We start from the raw sequence: 21,511 nt of genomic DNA, 5'->3' as shown, positions 1-21,511 counted from the left end.
TTTATGGTAACTGACTTCAAGCAATTGACATGCTTAATGTTCCAAAAGATAGAACAGGAGTTGACGGATGGATTTTTCCCACTTTTTGGTTTCGTATTTTGGGACTGAAGAGAGAGAGGCTCTTAATATTCTCAAAGGATTTTTCACGTACAAAATTACGATGTAGGAGCAGAAGTGGACCATTCGGCCCATCGAGTCTTCTCTACCATTCAATGAGATGATAGAAGATAGAACATCACAGCGCAGTACAGGCCCTTCGGCCCTTGATGTTGCGCCGTCCTGTGAAACTCCTCTAAAGTCCCTCTACACTATTCCCTTATCGTCCATATGCCTACCCAATGACCATTTGAATGCATTTAGTGTTGGCGAGTTCACTACTGTTGGAGGCAGGGCATTCCACACCCTTACTACTCTCTGAGTAAAGAACCTACCTCTGACATCTGTCCTATATCTATCTCCCCTCAATTTAAAGCTATGTCCCCTCGTGCTGGACATCACCATCCGAGGAAAAAGGCTCTCAATGTCCACCCTATCTAATCCTCTGATCATCTTGTATGCCTCAATTAAGTCACCTCTTAACCTTCTTCTGTCTAACGAAAACAGCCTCAAGTCCTTCAGCCTTTCCTTATAAGATCTTCCCTCCATACCAAGCAACATCCTTGTAAATCTCCTCCATAACCTTTCCAATGCTTCCACATCCTTCCTATAATGTGGCGACCAGAACTGCATGCAATACTCCAAATGCGGCCGCACCAGAGTTTTGTACAACTGCAACATGACCTCATGACTGATCCCATGTGATAACCCCTCACCTCCACTTTCCCTCCTTATCCCCATAACCCTCGATTACCTTTCTGACTAAAAACCTGTCAATATCAGCCTTGAACATGGTTAACAATTCAAACTCTACAGCCCTCTGCGGGAAAGAATTAACTGATGGATTTATCATTCACAATCCAGAGGAGAGGGCATAATCTGTGTGAAGCTCAGCACATTGGTTTGCTCGAGATGATATTGTTCTTATCGGTGTCAGTTCCTGGAAGGAGTACGGGGTACTGAATAGTTAAAGTGGTGAACTTTTGCCTCCAGTCAGCAGCTGCCATTAGCTGTCCAGGAGAAGCACTGGAGCAATTGCTAAAAGACTATCGGAGCCACTGAATGTCTTAGTTCTGTTTTAGATAATGCACTATCTGCCAGGCAAGCCCGTCAAGGGAACTGGGGGTGGGCTGTAAAATAAAGATGTTATTTTAATTAAGGGAATTCAGCCAGGTTTATGAATATCATCATAAATTATAAACATTTACTGTGCAGCTTGCTTCTGTGAAAACTGAATTCCATATATGCAAGGGCACTCCGAAGGAGACTGAAAAGTGGGCCAGAATTATTTCAGGAAGAATGATACAATTGTGCTTGATTTTTAATTTTCTCCTCACTCAACCTTACCCTGCCAAACTTTGAGTGGGGAGTTAGAGTTATGTTCATGTTTGGTTTAAGTGCTGGCTTCCCACCTCAGGCTCTTAAGTACATTTGTTAGATATTCGGTGTCCTTTGCCAAGACCAGAGTAGCAGAGAAACAGCCAAACAGCCCAGGTTTGTTTTGGAAGTGGGCATGCTTGAAGCAGTCACTCCACTGTTTCGCCTTCAGCCCGGGGGTGTGGTAATTACAGGCCGAGAGGGTTTAGGGTTAGGCAGCAAGAGGTCAGGTCATCGGTGGTTTTGAACAGACGGGTGAGAAGACAAAATTGATTTGTTGCCAGGCCCAGAGTCAATTTGGGTGAACAAGCACCGGGTGATAGGTGAACTGGACTCGGGTGATGTCGGATATAAACAGCAGATTTTTGGAAGACCTAATCAGCAAAGGCATTCATGGACTGGACTTGGCTAATGATGAGCCTCCAGATGTTTTAGCAAGTGCCAGGTGATGGTACATCCACTTAGACATTGGTTGGCTTTAGCCCCACTGTATAGTTGTCTGCAATATAACCCAAAACAAAAGCCTCGGCACAGTCAGGCATCTGGAATACACAAGTTTAAAAAAAATATATATATCATATTTACCAGAGCTGTGCCCACTCCCTATGTAACCTCTTTCAATCCTCCTAGATCTCTGCCCTGCTCGAATTCTGGCCTCCTGTGTACTCCTGATTTCTGTTGCCCATCATTGGCAGACATACCTTCAGCTGTCCCGGAAATGTCTCCATAAATTTCTCCCTCTGTCTATTTCTCTCTTCTTAAATCGATCCTCAAATCCTACCGCTTTGAACAAACTTTTGGGGCTACCTGTTCTAATATATCTTTGCGCTTGGTAATGCTGCCGTGAAGCATCTCTGGATATTTGGGTATCTTGAAAGCGCAAGATGGTTATAAGTTGATTTTAATTGTACTATGTCAAAGGCTTGTGTGGTTGGCATGAGAAGATTGCAGGCACATCTGTCCCATTTGTGTGAATCACATGTTTGACATTGCAGTGTCATTGGTGAATTATAAAGAAAGCATAAACTTGTGTTTATACAGCTCCTTTCACCGTCAGGATGTTGCAAGGTGATTTATAGGACGCAATCTAACGGCCCCATCACACCTGACTCTATGACACGACGAGGCCGTTGGATCTCGTGAGAGATCTCTCGTGAGATTTGCGATGCTTGGAAAGTCTTGACTGATCTCACAAGATCTCGCAAGATGTCGCAATATGTATCTTGCCCTCGCTGGGTGAGATCCAGATATACATTTTTTTTAAAATTTAAATTTAGATTACCCAATTATTTTTTTTCCAATTAAGGGGCAATTTAGCGTGGCCAATCCACCTACTCTGCACATTTTTGGGTTGTGGGGGCGAAACCCACGCAGACACGGGGAGAACGTACAAACTCCACACGGACAGTGACCCAGAGCCGGGATCGAACCTGGGACCTCAGCGCCGTGAGGCGGTTGTGCTAACCACTAGGCCACCGTGCTGCCCCGAGATCCAGATATACATTGGCTCATTTAAATATGTCTACGCCGGATTCTCCCGAGGCCTGTGAACGACAGCCTCTCCTGGGAGACCTCGCCATGGTGCCATTTAGCACTGGTTCACACAAACGTGGACAAAGCGTACAACACCTGGGAAGAGCCCAGGCCACTAGAAACCTAGGGGTGGTTGGGGCCAGGGCAGGGTGGCACTCTGGCACTTCATTTGGCACCCAAACACCTTAGTACTGTCAGCCTGGCACCTTGTCACTGCCACCCAGAAACCCTGGCAGCGTTAACCCTGAGGGCTTAAGTGGGTCGGTGCAGACTTGATGGGCCGAATGGCCGCCTTCTGCACTGTAAGTTCTATGTTCTATGGTGCCTGGGTGGCACTAGATGCCTGGGAGTCAGGCTGCCCATGCCAGGGATTGGGTCCTGGGTGCCCTGTCCTTAAGAGAGGGGGTGAGTGTGTGTGTGGGGGAGGAGAGGAGGAGTGGACCGTTAGATAGTGAGACCGTTAGCGCCGGGAAACACTCCGCTTTATGCACCCAAAATGGGACTCTGTTTTTTGCACGTTAAATCGTGGCTATAGCCGATTAAGTACTTTTTGAAGCGTAGTCACTGTTTTTATTTTGGGAAGTTCAACAGCTAATTTGGGAACTAGCAGCAATAAGTTAAAAGAGCAGCATGGTGTGTTTTGTGGTGTTGGTCGAGAGGATAAATATTGGTCAGGACACCAGAGAGAATTCCCCTGGGCCCCTGCAAAAGATACTATGGGATCTCTTACATCCACCAGAGATGGCAGAAGTGACATTTGTCTCGTGACTCTCCCAAATGTCAAACTCCCGAGAGTGCAGTATTCCCTCAGTACTGCACTGTGGTGTAAGCCTAGGTTATATACTCGGGATCTGTCTAGTGGAATTGAACCTACAACCTTCTGGCTCAAAGGCGGAGAGCTACCACTGAGCCAAGACCCAGCTTGTCCCGCTGCGTTGTAATTGGAAATGCAAAGCTTGGCTGATTTCCTCCTTTTCTTGTCACTGTAAGTGCGAGTGGTGGAGATGAGTTGAATCTGCCTTCCCAACTCCAAAGACAGTTTTGGTTAGTACTTTGTGTGAAATATATTAGAGGAGTGGGAAATCTATTGTTATTCAAATACAAGTGTTGCTGAATATAGTAAAAACATCACGACTGTAAAGGCAAAGTAGGTGCTTCTCTTAAACATGTTGATGTTCTTTAAACATCCCCATTGCGTAGTACTTTGATTTACAAGAATGCTCAGTTTATCATTAACTGAGCTGTGCTTTCATCTTACTTTTAAAAATGTGCTCTTTGTTACATGAATACATTTGTTCTGCTCTGCTGTTTCTCTTCTGTCGTGGCCTTGGCAAAATGATAGAACTTACTTGTATGGAAAAATGCATAATATAAATCACATCATTAGTTGACGTCTATTGGCATCACACACACAGAATTAAGACCATTGTGGTGGTGGAGTTAAAGGGCAGCGAGAAATCATTTTATTAAGATTTACAAATATAATTCAACCATCAATTAATGTCTTGGGTTCCCCTTTATTTCAATTCTAAATTCCTGTGCCCGCATTTATAATGCCAATTGTCTATGTAAACCTGGTACCCTCCCTCTCGTGGGTGGCATTGCATTCTCTGTATTCAGCATTACAAGTTTACGTAGGCAGTTTCCATGATAAACGTCATCATAGGTATTTATAATGGGCAAGGCTGGAAGATTTTTAATTTATTCCATTAACGTGAAAAATACTGGATTCATTGAAGTAAAATTGGAATTTTTAAGTCATTCAATTTTAATAATTGATGCTCGTCTTTTGTATGTGCACTTAGTATAGCCAAGGCACATCACATTTCTACCTCTCTTTTAGCTTTGAAGAAGAGTTACCAGACACAAAACATTCATTCTCTCACCACAGGGGCGGCGCGGTGGCGCAGTGGTTAGCGCTGCTGCCTCACGGCGCCGAGGACCTGGGTTCAATCCTGGTCCCGGGTCACTGTCTGTGTGGAGTTTGCACATTCTCCCCGTGTCTGCCGTGGGTCTCACCCCCACAACCCAAAGATGTGCAGGTTAGGTGGATTGGCCACGCTGAGTTGCCCCTTAATTGGAAAAAAAAGAATTGGGCACTTTAAAAATACTAAAGAAAAAGCTTTCGCCACTAACACTGCAGACCTGCCGAGTTTTTGCAGCCATTTTTGTTTCAGAGTCCGGCATGAACAGTATTTTGTATTTTAGGATAGCTTAGTGTTAAACTGGTTTGGATTATAATCAGTAGACATGGAAATTTCCTTCAGTTAGCCATTACACAATTGGTTGAAAAGAAGGTAAGTCCAAGGAGCATTAGGTTTTGGAAAGTTTTGATTAGGTAAGTTTTGTTTGCTGAGGGAATAATCTTCAAAGACTTTGCCATTTGCGTCATGTTTCCCTGTACTCGTGACTCATTGGCCGTTCACAAGGATGGGGGGGTCGGATTTCCTTGGGCCGGGCCGGAGAATCGCCGCGTCCGGCGCGATTCGCGCCACGCTGCCCCGATGCCAGGACGCGATTCTCCGCAGAGCGATCCTCTGATGGGCCGAGCGGCCGTCATAGAAAACCCGAGTCCCGCCGGCGCCATTCTAACCTGCTCTTTGCTGGCGGGACCTCGACGTGGAAGGGTCCGGGGGCAGCCTGTTGGGGGCATGCGCTGTGGCCTCCTTCAACGTGCCGCCCTCGACGCAACATGGCGCAGGGCTACAGGGGCCAGCGCGGAAGAAAAGAGGCCAGGGGATAGAGAAGCTGGCCCGCCGATTGAAGGGCCCTGATTGCGGGCCAGGCCACATCAGAGGCCACCCCCCCCCCACCCGTCCCGCAAACAGGCCGCTACCCGACCCTCCCACGCAGAGTTCCCGCCGGCTGCGAGCAAGTGTGGACGGCACCGGCGTTTTCACTACGGCTGCTCGGCCCATCCCGGGCCGAGAATCGGCGGGCCAGCGGCGTAGAGCGGCCCGCGACTGGCGGCGCGCCAACCACAGGTTGCCAATGGCGCCGATTCTCCGTTCTGCGGATAATTGCGTGCTGATGTCAGGGGGCGTGCCGGGCTTTCGCGGGGATTCTCCGGCCCGGCCCCGGGCAGAGAGAATCCCGCCCATGAACTCATTCCTTTAGATTGCGAATTGTGAAAACTGTTTTTTAAAATTTGAAGTCAAAACTCTTTACATGATTTTCTTACATTACCTCTCCAGCCTCTTTTCCCTCCCAGTTAATCCAATCACACCCTTCCTTTCACTGTTTCCCTTGTTGTACCTGATTTTATGTTGAATTCCTTTCTCTGTTTACTTCTCAATTCTTCTCCCAGGTTAAGGCCATACATTGTTTGTTGCCTTTGCTATGATGTTATCAGTGCACACTTCTGGAAGATTTCTGGGTAAAAAGTTAAAGGTGCAAGATTAAGTCTAATTAACTCCAGCACGTTCTGGGCCTCTATTTTGAGAAGAGTTCCATTGCCCAGGTGATTTTGCTCGGTGATCTGATGAACGTACCTGCCCAGATTGTAACAGCAAAGCTCTCCGTTCCTGTCGGTACATTATCGACAGCCTCTGAACGGGTTGGGGGCGAGAGAATGCACCATTCCCATGACCTCCGTGTCCCACTCGAGCATTAATGCCAGAAGAGGTGCATTTTTCAGTGAGGCCTTCAGGAAAGGCAGTTAGCAAAATTTTGTGGTGTCACTCCATCACCATGAGAATGTTCTCAGTGTTTGTTTCAATTTCTCCGACTGATTAGAAAATAAAATTGCCATGAAGTCTCATTGCTAATTTTTAACTGTTGACTGCTCTATTAGTGTAGCGGTGGATTATTGCCCTCTATGCCACAGAACTATTAATTTCTGTTCTCTGAATCTCTTAAAGTTGTTTTTTTTTAAATTGAGCAATTATTTTGAAACGCATTGAGGGTGTGGGACAAAGCAGCTTGCTCTGCCTTGAGCAAAGGGTTAGCTTCAGTTGGACAAATGCCTATCGTGCAGTTGTCCCTCAGGTTTGCCGATACTTCAGTGCGTCACAATCGTCTGTTGATCAATATGAAGTGTTTGTGCATCAAATTAAAGCGTTCCCTGTTGATCTAAATTTGGATAAAGTTTAATTTTGTCCCGCTCTTTCTCTCAACCAGGTTTCAAGTGTCCTGTGTGCTCAAAATTTGTTTCTACGGATGAAATGGATTTACACCTTGTGATGTGTCTGACTAAACCAAGAGTGACCTATAATGGTAAGAAGCCTCATTTTACTGAATATGCTGAACCTCAATTTGTAAAGGCCACTGTACTCTTAAATGGGTCACCAAAATACCACATTTTGCGATCACCATCACATCTGCGTGCTACCGTGAATAGCTCATTTTGACACCGGTGCAGTTTAATCTTTACACTGTGTATGGCTTTGTCAGCAGCAGACTTCTCGAGCACGAATCAACCAAAATAAAATCTATGTGCAGTTTTTGGCGTGTTTAGCGGAGAGTTTCTTGGTGCCTGCAGTGCCCAGAAAGACCCTGCTATTAAATGGCACTCTGCTGTGTTTTGACTTCCCGCCACGGCAGCACTTTAAGGGAGACTACTCGCGGATCGGGGCACCATTTTTAAAGGCAGCCCCGATCTTTTGACACCTCACCAGCAACTCCACCGTGGACTCCGGACACCCCCCCACTTACTCCAATGTAGCTCTTCTGGTGTTCGAGAGACCCCCCCCCCCCCCTCCCCGCACCACCTCACCCCACCTCCTCTGGTAAGGCACCCCCCCGGCCCGACCCCTGGCATGGTCAACCTGGCAGCTGGACAGCTTGGTACTGCCAGCCTGGCACACTGACAGTGCCCCTGTCAGCCGGGCCACCTGGGCACCCTGACAGTACCAAGGTGCCAAGCTGGCATTTCTAATGTGCTCGGGTGCCAGTGGGAGAGCCAGAGTGCCACCCGGCCCAATACCCGACCACCCGGGTGTCTCCAATGGCATGTGAGAACTCCCCCCTTCTCCACACACCCCAGGTGCTATTATGGCTGGTCCACATTTTTGTGGCCCAGTACCAAACGGTGCCCTGGCGCAGTCCCCAGGCTGAGATGATGAATCCTGGGCACCGGGAGAATCCGACGGGCACATGTTTAAATAAGCCTAATGGCGCATTTCAATAAGCATATCTGGATCTCCTCCAACGAGAGCAAGATATAGATCTTCACGAGAGGTCTCTCGTAAGAATCGACGGCCTCGTCCTGACACTAAGTTGGGCGTCACGAGGCTGTTAAAATGCGCCTATTGTTGATTTTCTCCCCTAAACCGGATGTTTTGTGAACGGATAAACAGTTTATTGAAACTTGCTCTTGTTTTGACACACCTAGTCCGGATGTACATCAAGGCTAAGCAAGGGCAACAATCTAAAGAGTGTCCAGATAACACCATATACTGTGTGAAAGATCCAATAAGGCAATCAGGATGAAATTACAACGTTGCTGGTTCTCAACTAATTATTCAGAAAATGCTTCGTATCAATGAGATTGAGGTGATGATTCAGCTAGTGGTGATTTATTTATTTTGGGCTCCCTGAAATAATAAGATGGTATGGACAGAGAACGACTATCATTTTATTTTAATTTTAATTTCCATGTGCATGCACACCATCTGTCAGCCAGCTGTAGGTCAGAAGATAATAGAGAGCAGTTCAAACCGCTGAAATATAGGGCAATGCCATTGCAGAGTATATTTCATTCAAATCTAAATATAGGTTTGCACTGATGAAAGAATTAATCCTACCCTGAGAGAAGCTGCAATTTATTTAAGCCGTTGGTTGCTGTTACCATAATTATCAAAGCGTTTCTCCCTTGTTGGATTCCCATTAACTGACTTGCTACATTATCAGTCATAATTTTGTTAATTAATAAAGGACTGTCAGGCGGGGGAGGTTATTCATTCTGCTTTCTTTCGAGACGTTTCTTCCCTCAGCATTTAGCCATTGTCTCAGATGTTGACCTCTGCTCAGGGAGGCGCAGCGCACTAACATCTCCATGGATGCTGTCAAAACAGGTGTTTGCCTGGGCTGGTACAGATATGCCCAAGTTGTACAACAAGTTAAGATGGTTTCTCCTCTTGCAGGATGAAATTAGGTGGGAAGATCTCAGCATATGGCTCCGGTGAGTGACTAACTGTTGGGAAGCCATTCCTCCAGTGCAGGAACGACCGCGATCCTGGCATGGCACTTTTCCAAGGACATTATAGGCACTTGGGACATGGAAGAAAGTTACCAGTCATTATAATCAAATAAAGCATTGCATTATGGTTCCATTCAATTAGGTTTGCCTGCATTCACGTCATGGAAAAAATGTATCAGGGTACACTTAACATTATGAATGGTTTAGACCCTTCTAACGTTCCTCTTCGGAACGTGCCAAGTGAAAGCCCTGGCTAGGGATAGTTGTGTCACCCAAGCAGGCGACGTGCTTGCTGTCGATTCTGATATTCCCGGCCCCCGTGTTTCCCCTCAGCTGGGAGGGGGTCAATCCCGCCCATTGTGTAAATGTTCTCATCAGAATTTTTTAGAATTGACCTTTTGGACACTTTTATTTTGGGTCACTGTACACATTTACCGGATCTTTATCACAGATATTTTTCCAACTGAGAACCCTTATTGTGTCACTTGTTAAATCAGTTTTCTCGTCATCCTGGATTCTCTCTCATGCCAGGAAATTGCTACATATGTTTTTCACTGGTGTTTCCATTCACTGTTTTTAACAGCACCATACTTGCAATTTATGAGTTTATCACGAGCTGAAGCTTCCTGTCATCCATCCAGCTTTCACCTTGCTACCGTCGCCAGGATACCACAATCTCTGATCTAGTAGTGTCACGAATGACATAAAGGAAATGGAAAAATTGAACAGTGGGTGTTCTTAATTTTTCAGAGACTATATCCAGGCATCCGGTGTTCAGAGAGCTAGGATTGTACATGGGGCTCAGTTTAGCTTCCCTGGCCTGACAGGTATCAGGCAAGGGTACGGTTAAAGTTGAATGGAGGATCTACCCATTCCTTTCCCAACAAAATCTGGCTGTCTGCACTTTTAAATTGCAGGTGGCAAGGACACCCGACCCAAGATGGTGGGGTCCTCTTTATAGAGCAGTAACTGCGGCCCGATTCATTATTTTACGGTCTGGACACCAGACCAAACCTGCCTGGAGCAGCAGCAAGGCCAGAGGGAGATTGGATTTTCTGTTTAAATTTGCTTGTGGACCAGGAGGGGCAGAAGTTCTCCTCCAGGCCCCTCAGGAAACTACTCCTACCCTGAGAACCCCTCCTGTCCCACCCTTTTCTTTTCCTGATTGGTATTCCTCTCCCCACCCCTTTCTTTTTCCCTAATTGGTTTCCCCTGCAGGAGCAATTGCCTTTTAGGAGGATTGTTCCCTTTGCTCAGGAGGTCAGTAATCACCAACGGATGAGGCCCGTTCATTAAATGGGCTGAACCTGCACGGTGTCTGTTGTAACCCACATGGGTCTTACGGGGTAGGGATGACCCATTACCCTGTAGGGTTGCAGAATATGAGCTCCCCAATAAGGGGGCCAGGAACCCTTAACTAAGTTCATGTACCTTTCTATAAATAGAGTCGGTCAGTCAGGCACTTGCTAGAGAAGACCCAGTAGGGAACTACTGTTGTTATACATAATAGTTAACCTAATAATAATAATCACTTATTGGCACAAGTAGGCTTCAATGAAGTTACTGTGAAAAGCCCCTAGTTGCCACATTCCGGCAGCTGTTCGGGGAGGCCGGTACGGGAATTGAACCCGCGCTGCTCGATTTGTTCTGCATTACAAGCCAGCTGTTTAGCCCACTGTGCTAAACCAGCCCATAATAATCGCTTATTGTCACAAGTAGACTTCAATGAAGTTACTGTGAAAAGTCCCTAGTCGTCACATTCCGGCCCCTGTTCGGGGAGGCCGGTACAGGAATTGAACCCGCGCTGCTAGCCTTGTTCTGCATTACGAGCCAGCTGTTTAGCCCACTGTGCTAAACCAGCCTCTACGTGTTAAATAAAGTAAGTTTTTTTTTCCTCTACAACTCGGTGTGGACTCCTTTTGTTACCCCTTATAAAATTTGTCACTCCCAGTGAATCAACCTCTCAATCACCCTCGCAACCCACTGCCCAGCACCTAGGAGTTAAAATGTAGCCCCTTTTTCTTACTGAGGAGACATTTACTAAAATCTTCTTTCATAAGACAGGGGACATTAATCCTAACATAAGTTAATGCCTTTGACCAATCGGCACCTCCAGTAATGCCAAGGATGATCATTATTATTTTAATATGCATTCGAACAGGAACTTTATCTGTTGTCTATTGAAAAAGGCTATGAAAAAAGCTTCTCTTCCCCCCCCCCCCCCCCATTAGTTGATTCCGTTAATAATGAAAGCAGTTGTTAGATTCAGAAAGCAAACCGTTGTTGCAGTTGGTGCAATCTAATTATATTAAAAACGATGCTAGTGCTTGTTTAGCCCTTCATAAATTCTCTTTTTGGAGTGCACTGTTTCAGTACAAGCAGTGTTCTCCAGAGATTTGTATCTAGTAGTGAATGTGTTTGTGTTATCTATTATCAATAAGGCCTTTAAGTATTCTAGCGCCAAGGTGCTGTTAAAAACAAGCTTACGTGCCAATTTGCTTCTGGTGTGCGACTTTTGATGTTCAACTTCACATTGCTCTCACCAGGGATGGACAAGTTAGCGGTCTGTTACTCTCCCTGTGTTGTTCAGTTCAAATTGCTCTCTCCAGACCGGATGGATTCAACGCTCTTTGATCTTCTTGGTTCGAGACGGAGGTTGAAACATTTTGAATTACCACGATGTGTGCTTCGCTGATAGAAAAAACACAAAATGCTGGAAGTACTCAGCAAGTCTGTGGAGAGAGAAACACAGTTAACGGGCGCGATTCTCCCAATAGGGAACAAAGTCCCCTCGCGAGCACGTTTAGCCACGTGTTTCCCACACCCAGTGCCGAGGAACACGTGGCTATTCAACTCAACTTGTGTTGCATTAGGGGCCTGAAAGGGGATTGCGTGGCTGAGGCCACACATGGCCCCATTTTGTACAGTGGGATGGCATCACTTGCTGGAGTGTAACGATAGGCGCCCCCAACTCCGAGTCCCCTAGAGCAATCCCTGAACTCCCCTTCCCCCAGCCCAAAAGCACTATGGGAGGGTCCCCTTGGCAGTGCCAGGTTGGGACACATATGGCACTGCCAGGGTGCCCCTGCCAGGTGGCACCAGCAGTGCCAGGGCACCACCCTGCCCAAAGGGAATGCAGCTGGGGACCTCTGATCCCCTTGAAGATTCTCACAAGTTTCGTCTGGGTGTGGGGACCAGTGCTGAAAGGAGTTCGGCCGAGGTTTCTGAGGTGAAGGAGATGAATCCCAAAGCCTCAGATATCTCGGGAAATTGCACATTAGAGTGAGGTTAGTCATCTCGCTCTAATATGCAGATTTGCCAAAAAGTAATCCCGCTCACAATGGGCGGGATTTACATTGCAACATCCCGTGAGGTGTTGTGAGTCAGGTAGATCCCTGGAGCGAGGTCTCCGGGCTTTTATTGGACAGTCTGTGCTGCAGCGAGCTGCAATTCAGGCGCAGCGTGGCTATTTGATCATGCTCAATGGTTCAGGTGTGTGATCTATCATTTGTTTTACAGATAATGGGCGCGATCCCCCACGTGACTTCGTGTTCGCGCTGGTGCTAGGAGTGACCCAAATGCATCACGCTATGGCCCTTGGAAATTGTTTTCGCAGAACTGCTTTTCCCATGCCGTTCCATGGCAGACCCCATGGGGTTCGCACTGCAACTGAATGAGGCGTGACCTAATCTCCCTGACAGGTCCCACACCTCTGCGGTCAGAGCACCCTTTTTAAAGCTGCTGCAGCGCTCCCCCATGGATCACTTGCAGGGCACACACCGCCACCCTAAGTCTGCCTTTTTGTTTCAAGAGCTTCCTAGAAAGTGCAGGGGCAGCCCAGACAGCCACAATTTCTAGGAAGCACTTGAGAACAAAGAGACAGACTCGTTAAAAAGAACTGTGCTCAGGAAAACACCTGCTTCCCTGAGATAATGGATCGATGCAGAGCTATAAAAATAAATAATCTGATTCCCCCATTTGAAACTGCCTCAACCTGTCAGTTGAGAAACTATCAGCAGGCAATGGAGTGAAATTGAATGTAAAGCCATAGACACAGCCTTCTATACTTTAAAGGGCAATGAAATTGAATGTGTTAAAACTATTTCAAAGGGTCTAACAATTTAAACGGATAACCTAGGTCCTTAAACTTGGCATACTGACAGACGTTTTAAAGGGTTTAGGGGTACAGATGAGACATGTTCACTTTATTCTGAGAAAACTTAAATTTTTACATGCTGACTGACGTTTTAAAAAAAAATCTTTTATTGGCTTTTCTCATATTATAACAGTTGTTACTTATATACATTACATTTTCTTGCCCGCGCTAATTTGCTTTATTTTACATAGAGGTTTGTTTTGTCCTTCATTTGACTAACTGTATGTACATTTTGCTACCATCTAGATCGGGCTATGATATCCCCCCTTCCACCCCCCCCCCCCCCCCCCCCCCCCCCCCCCCCCCCGGGTTATGCAGCCTAGTTTCCACTTCCTCGTCAGTTTTTCCAGTGTCGCCAGTCTGCGCCATAGTAGAAGTCCCCGACCATCAGTGTGTCCCCGTCGTGCCTCCATCTTTTGAAGGTGGTATCTAGCATGTCTGGGGGAAATATGTGATTGCCGCAGGTGGGGGCCATCAGGGACATTTTGGTTATCCCGAAGTGGGTCCACGTTCTCAGTGTGGCCACTACCACTGGGCTCATTGTGTACCTTGTTGAGGAGGATGGGAGTGCTGCTGTGGCCAGGGCCCGGAGGGTTGTCCCTTTACTGGATGCCTCCTCCATTTATACCCAACCTGTGTTGAGTTCTTGTACCCATCCCCTCACGTTTTCTGCCGTTGCTGCCCAGTGGTAGTATTGTAGGTTCGGTAGAGCCAGGCCTCCTCTGACTTTCCCTCTTTGCAGTGTTTGCTTGGGAATTCTCGGGTTCTTGCCACCCCCCCCCCCCACACAAACGGCATGATTAGCCTGTCTATGTTTTGGAAAAAGGCCTTGGGGATGAAGATCGGGATGGATCTAAACATGAAGAGGAACCTTTGGCAGTATGTTCACCTTGATCATCTGCACTCTTTACGGGACTTTAGGGCACTTTTTAGGGGCTGGTTTAGCACACTAGGGGCTGGTTTAGCACACTGGGCTAAATCGTTGCCTTTTAAAGCAGACCAAGGCAGGCCAGAAGCACGGTTCAATTCCCGTACCAGCCTCCCCGAACAGGTGCCGGAATGTGGCGTCCAGGGGCTTCTCACAGTAACTTCATTGAAGCCTACTCGTGACAATAAGCGATTTTCATTTTTCATTTCATTTTCACAAGCAGGGTGGATAGCCAGGAAGAGTGAGAGTGACTGACTGACTGTTTAATGGATTTAAAGATGGGGAAAGCAGCCAAACCATCCGCATTTCAAGGAAGACCTCGAATCTGAGCCCCACCAACACAGCGCAAGCCTCCTAAACCCCACCTCCCATGAAGGATTCCCCTCGGCACCCTTGCGTAATTGTTGTGAGGGTATTTACCACCTCTTCATCCCTCGGACCGCCACGTCTACATTCCTCAATACTTGCACCAAATCATGCCGGTGGGAATCTTGGTGGTGGGGGGGGGGGGGGGGGGGGGGGGGGGGGCTTGTTCTGGTGCATCCCAGCTGTCTAGTAAATGGTGCACCCTGCCCGTCAATGACATGCAAACTAGCTCTAATGAGTTGGGGCGGGAAGCAAAGCTGGAACGCCGGGAAACCCGCGATGGACGGCAGAGTGGGCATGGAGACCTTCGACAGGTGTGCTGCCAGGCGTGATCCCCGATTTTGACGCGGGATTCTGTGAGCCACCTGTGGACTCGGAGGGTCCCGGCCAGTGTCTCATCTGGGAATACAATGTGCCTTACTCATCATCCTGATCCATGATTTGTTTGTGTGTGCATATTTGTGCACAAGTGTGTCTGTGCGTGCATGCATGCATATGCATGTGTGTGCATTTGTGTGTGTGTGTGTGTGTGTGTGTGTGCAGGCCCCACAAGCTTTTTAAAATAACTTTCATAACATACCGGTGGCAATTTGTTTTCAACTGTATGTTCATGTCAATACCTGCGGATCCTGAGCTTCACTATTCCATTCAGTATAGGCTGAATGATACATGGATCCCGTTCGTCTCATTTTCCTCCATTTTCTTAGATTTCTTTTTAGGTAAGGGGAATCAATCTCAGTCTTGAACATTACAATGGGCTATCCACCCTGCTTGTGGAAAGAGTTCCCAATTTCGAATACTTTTTGTCTGAAGCAATAGTTTTCTTATTTCAGTTCTAATTATGACCTATTGTCCTGTATTCTCCACCAGAGAAAATTGTTTCACTGAATCAAACCTATGGAACCTCTTTAATATTTTAAGCACTAGACCTTCTAAAGCTAAAGGAATGCAATATAGCTTTATGCAACCTGCCGTCGTTAGTTAACCCTTGAAGCCCTGAAGTGCCTTAAAAGGTTCAGTACTTTTTCTTTGATGGGTGAGATAGGGTAAGACCAGGGAGAGAAATCATGGCCCCTGGTGCTTCTCCTGTTTCCGGGGCACTTTAATCCTCCTCCTTAATGCATGTTATTTTCCCCCTTCCAGAATTCACCAATCAATTCTCTTTAATGTAAGCTCATCATGCACAACCAATACCCCCATATATTTCAAATGTTGGCAATTTCATTCATCCATCACTGTCGTCATGCTGACCTGGTTCAGCTTTGATGACGAGAAGTGAATGTGCTATAAGTGTCGTTTTTTAAAAAGTGTATCCAATAAACTGATTGGACTGAAACTTCACTGAACAGAAAGTGTCTAATCAAAAGTGGGAAAGTTTTGTTTTGAACAAAGTTTCGATTTTAGGCGGCAGATCAATGTTATTGATTGATGATCTGCTTACTCTGCATATTTCGCGGAAACTCTTAGAACATAGAACATACAGTGCAGAAGGACACCTTTTGGCCCATCGAGTCTGCACTGACCCACTTAAGCCCTGACTTCCACCCTATCCCTCTGACCCAATAATCCCTCCTAACCTTTTTGGACACTAAGGGCAATTTAGTATGGCTAATCCACCTAACTTGCACGTCTTTGGATTGTGGGACGAAACCGGAGCCCCCGGAGGAAACCCACGCAGACACGGGGAGAACGTTCAGACTCCACATAGACAGTGACCCAGTGGGGAATCGAACCTGGGACCCTGGCGCTGTGAAGCCACAGTGTTAGCCACGTGTGCTACCGTGCTGCCCAAATATTTGTGTTAATATTTGTGTCATTAACCCCTTTATCAATCTGGTATCCGACACACTTTGCATCAGAAAACTGTGCATGTTCTGTGAACTGCATTTTGGAACTTTAAGGGGCCTCGTAACACCCACAAACCAAATTTTGCCTCCAGCACCTGGTCCTGTCTGTTTGTGAATCTTATGAAGTGCAACAAATTGGATCTCAGAATTCCCGACATAGCAGCATTGGTTACAAAAGTGCCTCAGTCGCTCAAAAGCACTTTTATGGAATTGGGAAAGGCACAATATAAATGCAAGGTTGTTTCTATTTCAAACTTTTACAAAATACGCTTGGACACAAGTGTAAGATAAGGGAAAAGTGGGTGTACAAATGCAGCATCAACTCCAAATCCAGTCGCATTAACAAGCACCTCAACTGAACAACTTCATCACTTCTGGGAAAAAAACCTGAAAGCTTGAGGCATGGTTTACAAAATAATTCCTCTGTATCTCTTAATTTGTACGCAAAATTATTTGGATTATCTACAACAGTTCCTTACAATTAGAATTGATTTTTATCTCTCTCATGAACGGTCACGCCTGTTATGTGTTGTTGCATTCCTCCAATGTTGTGTTCTGTCTAGCACCTTTGCGATGCACTTTGGGTTCTGTAGTCCTTTGGTGGGCAAGTTTGCTGATGTCACAAAAATGGGCGGAATTGTGAGTTATGAGGAGGGTGCAATTAGACTACAAGCTGATTTAGACAAGGTGAGTGAATGGGCAAACACATGGCAGATGCAGTACAATATGGCTTAATGTGAATTATACACTTTGGTGTGAAAAACAGAAAGGAAGAGTTTTATTTAAATGGTGATATATTGGGAAGTGTAGATAAACAAAGGAACCTGGGTGTTCTTGCACACCTGTCAATGAAAATGGAGAGGCAGGCGTAGCAGACAGTTAAGAAGGCAAATGGTATGCTGGCCTTCATTGCAAGAGGATTTGAGTTCGGAAGTAGAGATGTGTTACTGCAGTTTTACACGGCCAAGGTGAGTACACACCTGGAATATTGTGTGCAGTTTTGGTCTCCATACCTTGCCTGTAGAGGGGTGCAGCAGGGGTCACTGGGCTGATGGTGGGGTTGGCGGGACTATCCTATGAGACGAGATTGGTTCGACTGGGCCTATATTCACTCGAGTTTAGAAGGATGAGAGGAAATCTGATTGAAACATATAAAATTCGAACAGGGCTGGACATGGGGAGGATGTTTTTGTTAGTTGGGGAATCTAGAACCAGGGGACACAGTCTCAGGATATGGGGTAGATCATTTAGGTAGATCATTCCTTATCATGAGATAAGGAAAGAATTTTCACTCATAGTGTAGTGAACCTGTGGAATTCTCTACCATGGAAAGCTGTGGAGGCCAAGTCACTGAATGAAAGAGTTGGATAATTTTTTAGATTCTAATAGCATTAAGGGGAATGGGGAGAAAGAGGGAATATGACTATGAGATCGAGAATCAGCCATGATCACATTGAATGATTAAATGGCCTCCTCCTCCTAGTTTCTATGATTCTCACTTGCTCTTTCCTGCAACATTTGCTCCCATTCAAGTATTTGTCCAATTTCCCCTTCTTTGAAAGTAACCTGTTTTCAAAGGATGCCTTACCTTTGACTGCCTGGGATATTCCTTGCCAATGGTGCTCGCCAACGGGATCTGAATGGTGGCCAAGCAGTATCCTGGGTATTTGGGGGAAGACCAGGAGCATGCTGACCTCTGTTCCATCACTGTGTGGCGGAAGGCTCTCTCGAGGAAGGGCTGTGGGCCTTGACAGGAGAAAGATAGATGGCTCTGCCTCCATACCCATGACCAGCTCCACAGACTGTTTGTGAGGTAGCAGGTCCGCCGCCCTGGCATTCAACTTTAACACGGCACCGAGCAGTGTATCTGATGAGTTAGGCCCAGGAATGAAGGATCTGTCAAGGCTGAGGCTGGCTCCAAGAGATGGGCATAATGTTCATCAGCAGCAGCAGGGCACAGAGCGGGTGTGAGAAACCGTGTGGGAGAAGGCAGCTACTCTGCTCTACTCTCATTACCGCACAACAACCTTACTGCCAGTAGGAGGGGAATCAATAACAAAAACAAAAAGCAGAGGAATGAAATTAAAAACCTCAGCCCAACAAAATAAAATGGGAAAAGGCTGCAAATGCAAAATGCTGCTTTTAGGCTGTAACAAGAAAGTGCGAAAGAGAAGAACTGCTTTATGGTGGTTGTTTGCATGAGAGACAGTGGGAGGGAAAATGTGTAATGTAAGGTAAAGTCGCCATAATCCCAGATGACTAAGGGCCGCTTTCCCCTTTGAGAGGGAGAGCTGACTGATGGTGATTTAACCTGAGGATCACCACACCTCAGGCAAGGGGCAAGATTGAGAAGGTGAGGCCTTCATGTATAACCTGAGCTAGTACAGGGATTGAACCCACACTGTTGGCCTTGCTCTGCATCCAGAACCCAGCTGTCCAGCCAACTGAGCTAATGTGCAGTCGTAGCCCCCGGAGCTGCACTTTCCAGGAAGCACTCGAGAACAAAGAGGCAGATTAAAAAAAACTGCAGTTAGGAAAACTCCTCCTACTCTGAGTTACTGGAAGCCTGCAGAACTTAAAATATAAACAAACTGAACCTCCCTTTGAAACTGCCTTGACCTGTCAAACAAAAGCTTTTAACAAGCAATGGAGCATGAAATTGAATGTAAACAAAGCAGATTAAAGTTTTCAGCCTTCTGGGAAAACACACATACTTCTATATTTTAAAGGGCAATGAAATTAAATGTGCCAAAACCACTTCAAAGGTTTCCACATTTTCAAGGGATTACTTTCACCTTCATCTCACAGACCTTTAAACTTGGCATACTGACAGACTTTTTAAAGAGTTTAGGGGTACAGATGAAAACACTTTCACTTTATTATGAGAAGACTTTAATTTTTACATACTGGCTGACTGTTTAAAAGGTTTAAAAGCTGCAGATGAGAAGAGTAGTCAAATGATCCCCATCCCAGGAAGGAACCCTAAGTGAGCCCCTCCAGCCCAAGTGAAACCCCCCTGACCCCCACCTCCCAATGATGTATCTCACCCCACGCACACTGCCGCAAATTGTTGGGAGTGTACTTACCACTTTGCCACTCCTTGGATTGCAAGGTGTGAGGTTGGCACGGCCAAGGGGTGGGATCTAAGGGAGGGACTGGGAAGGGAGGATGGGGGGGGGGCTTACTGAGGGGGGAACTGAAAGAAACACTACTGAGGGATGGGGATGAAGGGGAGAACTGAGGGATGTACAGGGGGGCTTAAGGGAGGTGGTACTGAGTGGGGGGGGGCTGGAGGGAGGTTCTGAGTCACAGACTTAGTCGCGGTCCTGCAGAATTGCGCCCGCTGAATGTTAAGTCTCACTCCTAAGGCTTTCTCCTCTCTGAACTTGGTTAATTCAACATCATTATGAAACACGTGTGTAAATGGCAATCATCTCAAAGTTATAGCCCAGTTTAAACACCTAACTAGCTCAGTAGAGTAGCATACGACCCCTGTCCTTGGAAACCATTGTGTCCTCAAACTGCTGCTGGTGTTGTTCTTTCTGTTTCCCAACGCAGGAAATCACACTAAGCAGATTCTGTCATCCAGCTGATACAGCTTCCTTACTGGCAAGAATACCTGTGGTATTTTTGGGAACACCCTTTTATGCTTCTTGGGTGTGTGTATGTGTGTCTGTTTTTAACACGAGCTCTGCACTCTTATAACCTGGTTACCAGTTGTATGCCGTTGCCAGTCAGATGCTGTAATTGTTCAGATTACCATCAATAAGGGATGGCACCAGAGAAATAGTTCATCCCTTTGAACTGTGAAGGTCTTTGCAGGAAGGGATCGGTCAGTCTAGCAACTGAAGACCAATGCTTTTGTTTGTAAACAATGAGGGTTGGTACCTGGGACTTCGATGTTGTGGCCATTTCGGAGACATGGATAGAGTAGGGAGAGGAATGGTTGTTGCAGGTGCCGGGGTTTAGATATTTCAGTAAGATCAGGGAAGGTGGTAAGAGAGGGGGAGGGGTGGCATTGTTAGTCAAGGACAGTATTACGGTGGTTTGATGAGGACTCGAATACTGAGGTATTATGGGCTGAGTTTAGAAACAGGAAAGGAGAGGTCACCCTGTTAGGAGTTTTCTATAGGCCTCCAAAAAGTTCCAGAGATGTAGAGGAAAGGATTGCAAAGATGATTCTGGATAGGAGCAAAAGTAACAGGGTAGTTGTTATGGGGGACTTTAACTTTCCAAATATTGACTGGAAACACTATAGTTCGAGTACTTTAGATGGGTCCATTTTTGTCCAATGTGTGCAGGAGGGTTTCCTGATGCAGTATGTAGATAGGCCAACGAGAGGCGAGGCCGTATTGGATTTGGTACTGGGTAATGAACCAGGACAAGTGTTAGATTTGGAGGTAGGTGAGCACTTTGGTGATAGTGACCACAATTTGATTATGTTTACTTTAGTGATGGAAAGGGATACGTATATACCGCAAGGCAAGAGTCATATCTGGGGGAAAGGCAATTATGATGCGATGAGGCAAGACTTAGGATGCATCGGCTGGGGAGGAAAACTGCAGGGGATGGGAAATGTGGAGCATGTTCAAGGAATAGCTACTGCGTGTCCTTGTTAAGTATGTACCTGTCAGGCAGGGAGGAAGTGGTCGAGCGAGGGAACCATGGTTTACTAAAGCAGTTGAAACACTTGTCAAGAGGAAGAAGGAGGCTTATGTAATCATGAGACGTGATGGCTCAGTTAGGGCGTTTGAGAGTTACAAGTTAGCCAGGAAGGATCTAAAGAGAGAGCTAAGAAGAGCTAGGAGCGGACATGAGAAGTCTTTTGCAGGTAGGATCAAGGATAACCCTACAGCTTTCTATAGATCTGTCAGGAATAAAAGAATTACTAGGGTAAGAGTAGGGCCAGTCAAGGACAGTAGTGGGAAGTTGTGCGTGGAGTCCGAGGAGATAGGACAGGTGCTAAATGAATATTTTTTGTCCGTATTCACACAGGAAAAAGACAATGTTGTCGAGGAGAATACTGAGATACAGGCTACTAGACTAGAAGGGCTTGAGGTACATAAGGA

The 21,511-nt window shown here is 46.3% G+C and overlaps 1 protein-coding gene across 1 annotated transcript in view; it reads left to right on the top strand.

The window, feature by feature from the left end:
• znrf2b (zinc and ring finger 2b) overlaps positions 1-21,511 on the top strand; it is a 237,116-nt gene that overhangs the window by 133,163 nt on the left and 82,442 nt on the right. The window contains exon 2 of the mRNA XM_038796844.1: positions 7,126-7,221. Coding sequence (XP_038652772.1) covers positions 7,126-7,221 — 96 coding nt within the window. The remainder of the gene's footprint in view (positions 1-7,125; positions 7,222-21,511) is intronic.

The sequence above is a fragment of the Scyliorhinus canicula genome, chromosome 5 (genome assembly GCF_902713615.1).
Source record: "Scyliorhinus canicula chromosome 5, sScyCan1.1, whole genome shotgun sequence".
NCBI lineage: Eukaryota > Metazoa > Chordata > Chondrichthyes > Carcharhiniformes > Scyliorhinidae > Scyliorhinus > Scyliorhinus canicula.
The sequence above is the reverse complement of the archived record's forward strand: the minus strand, read 5'-3'. Positions and strand labels throughout refer to the sequence as shown.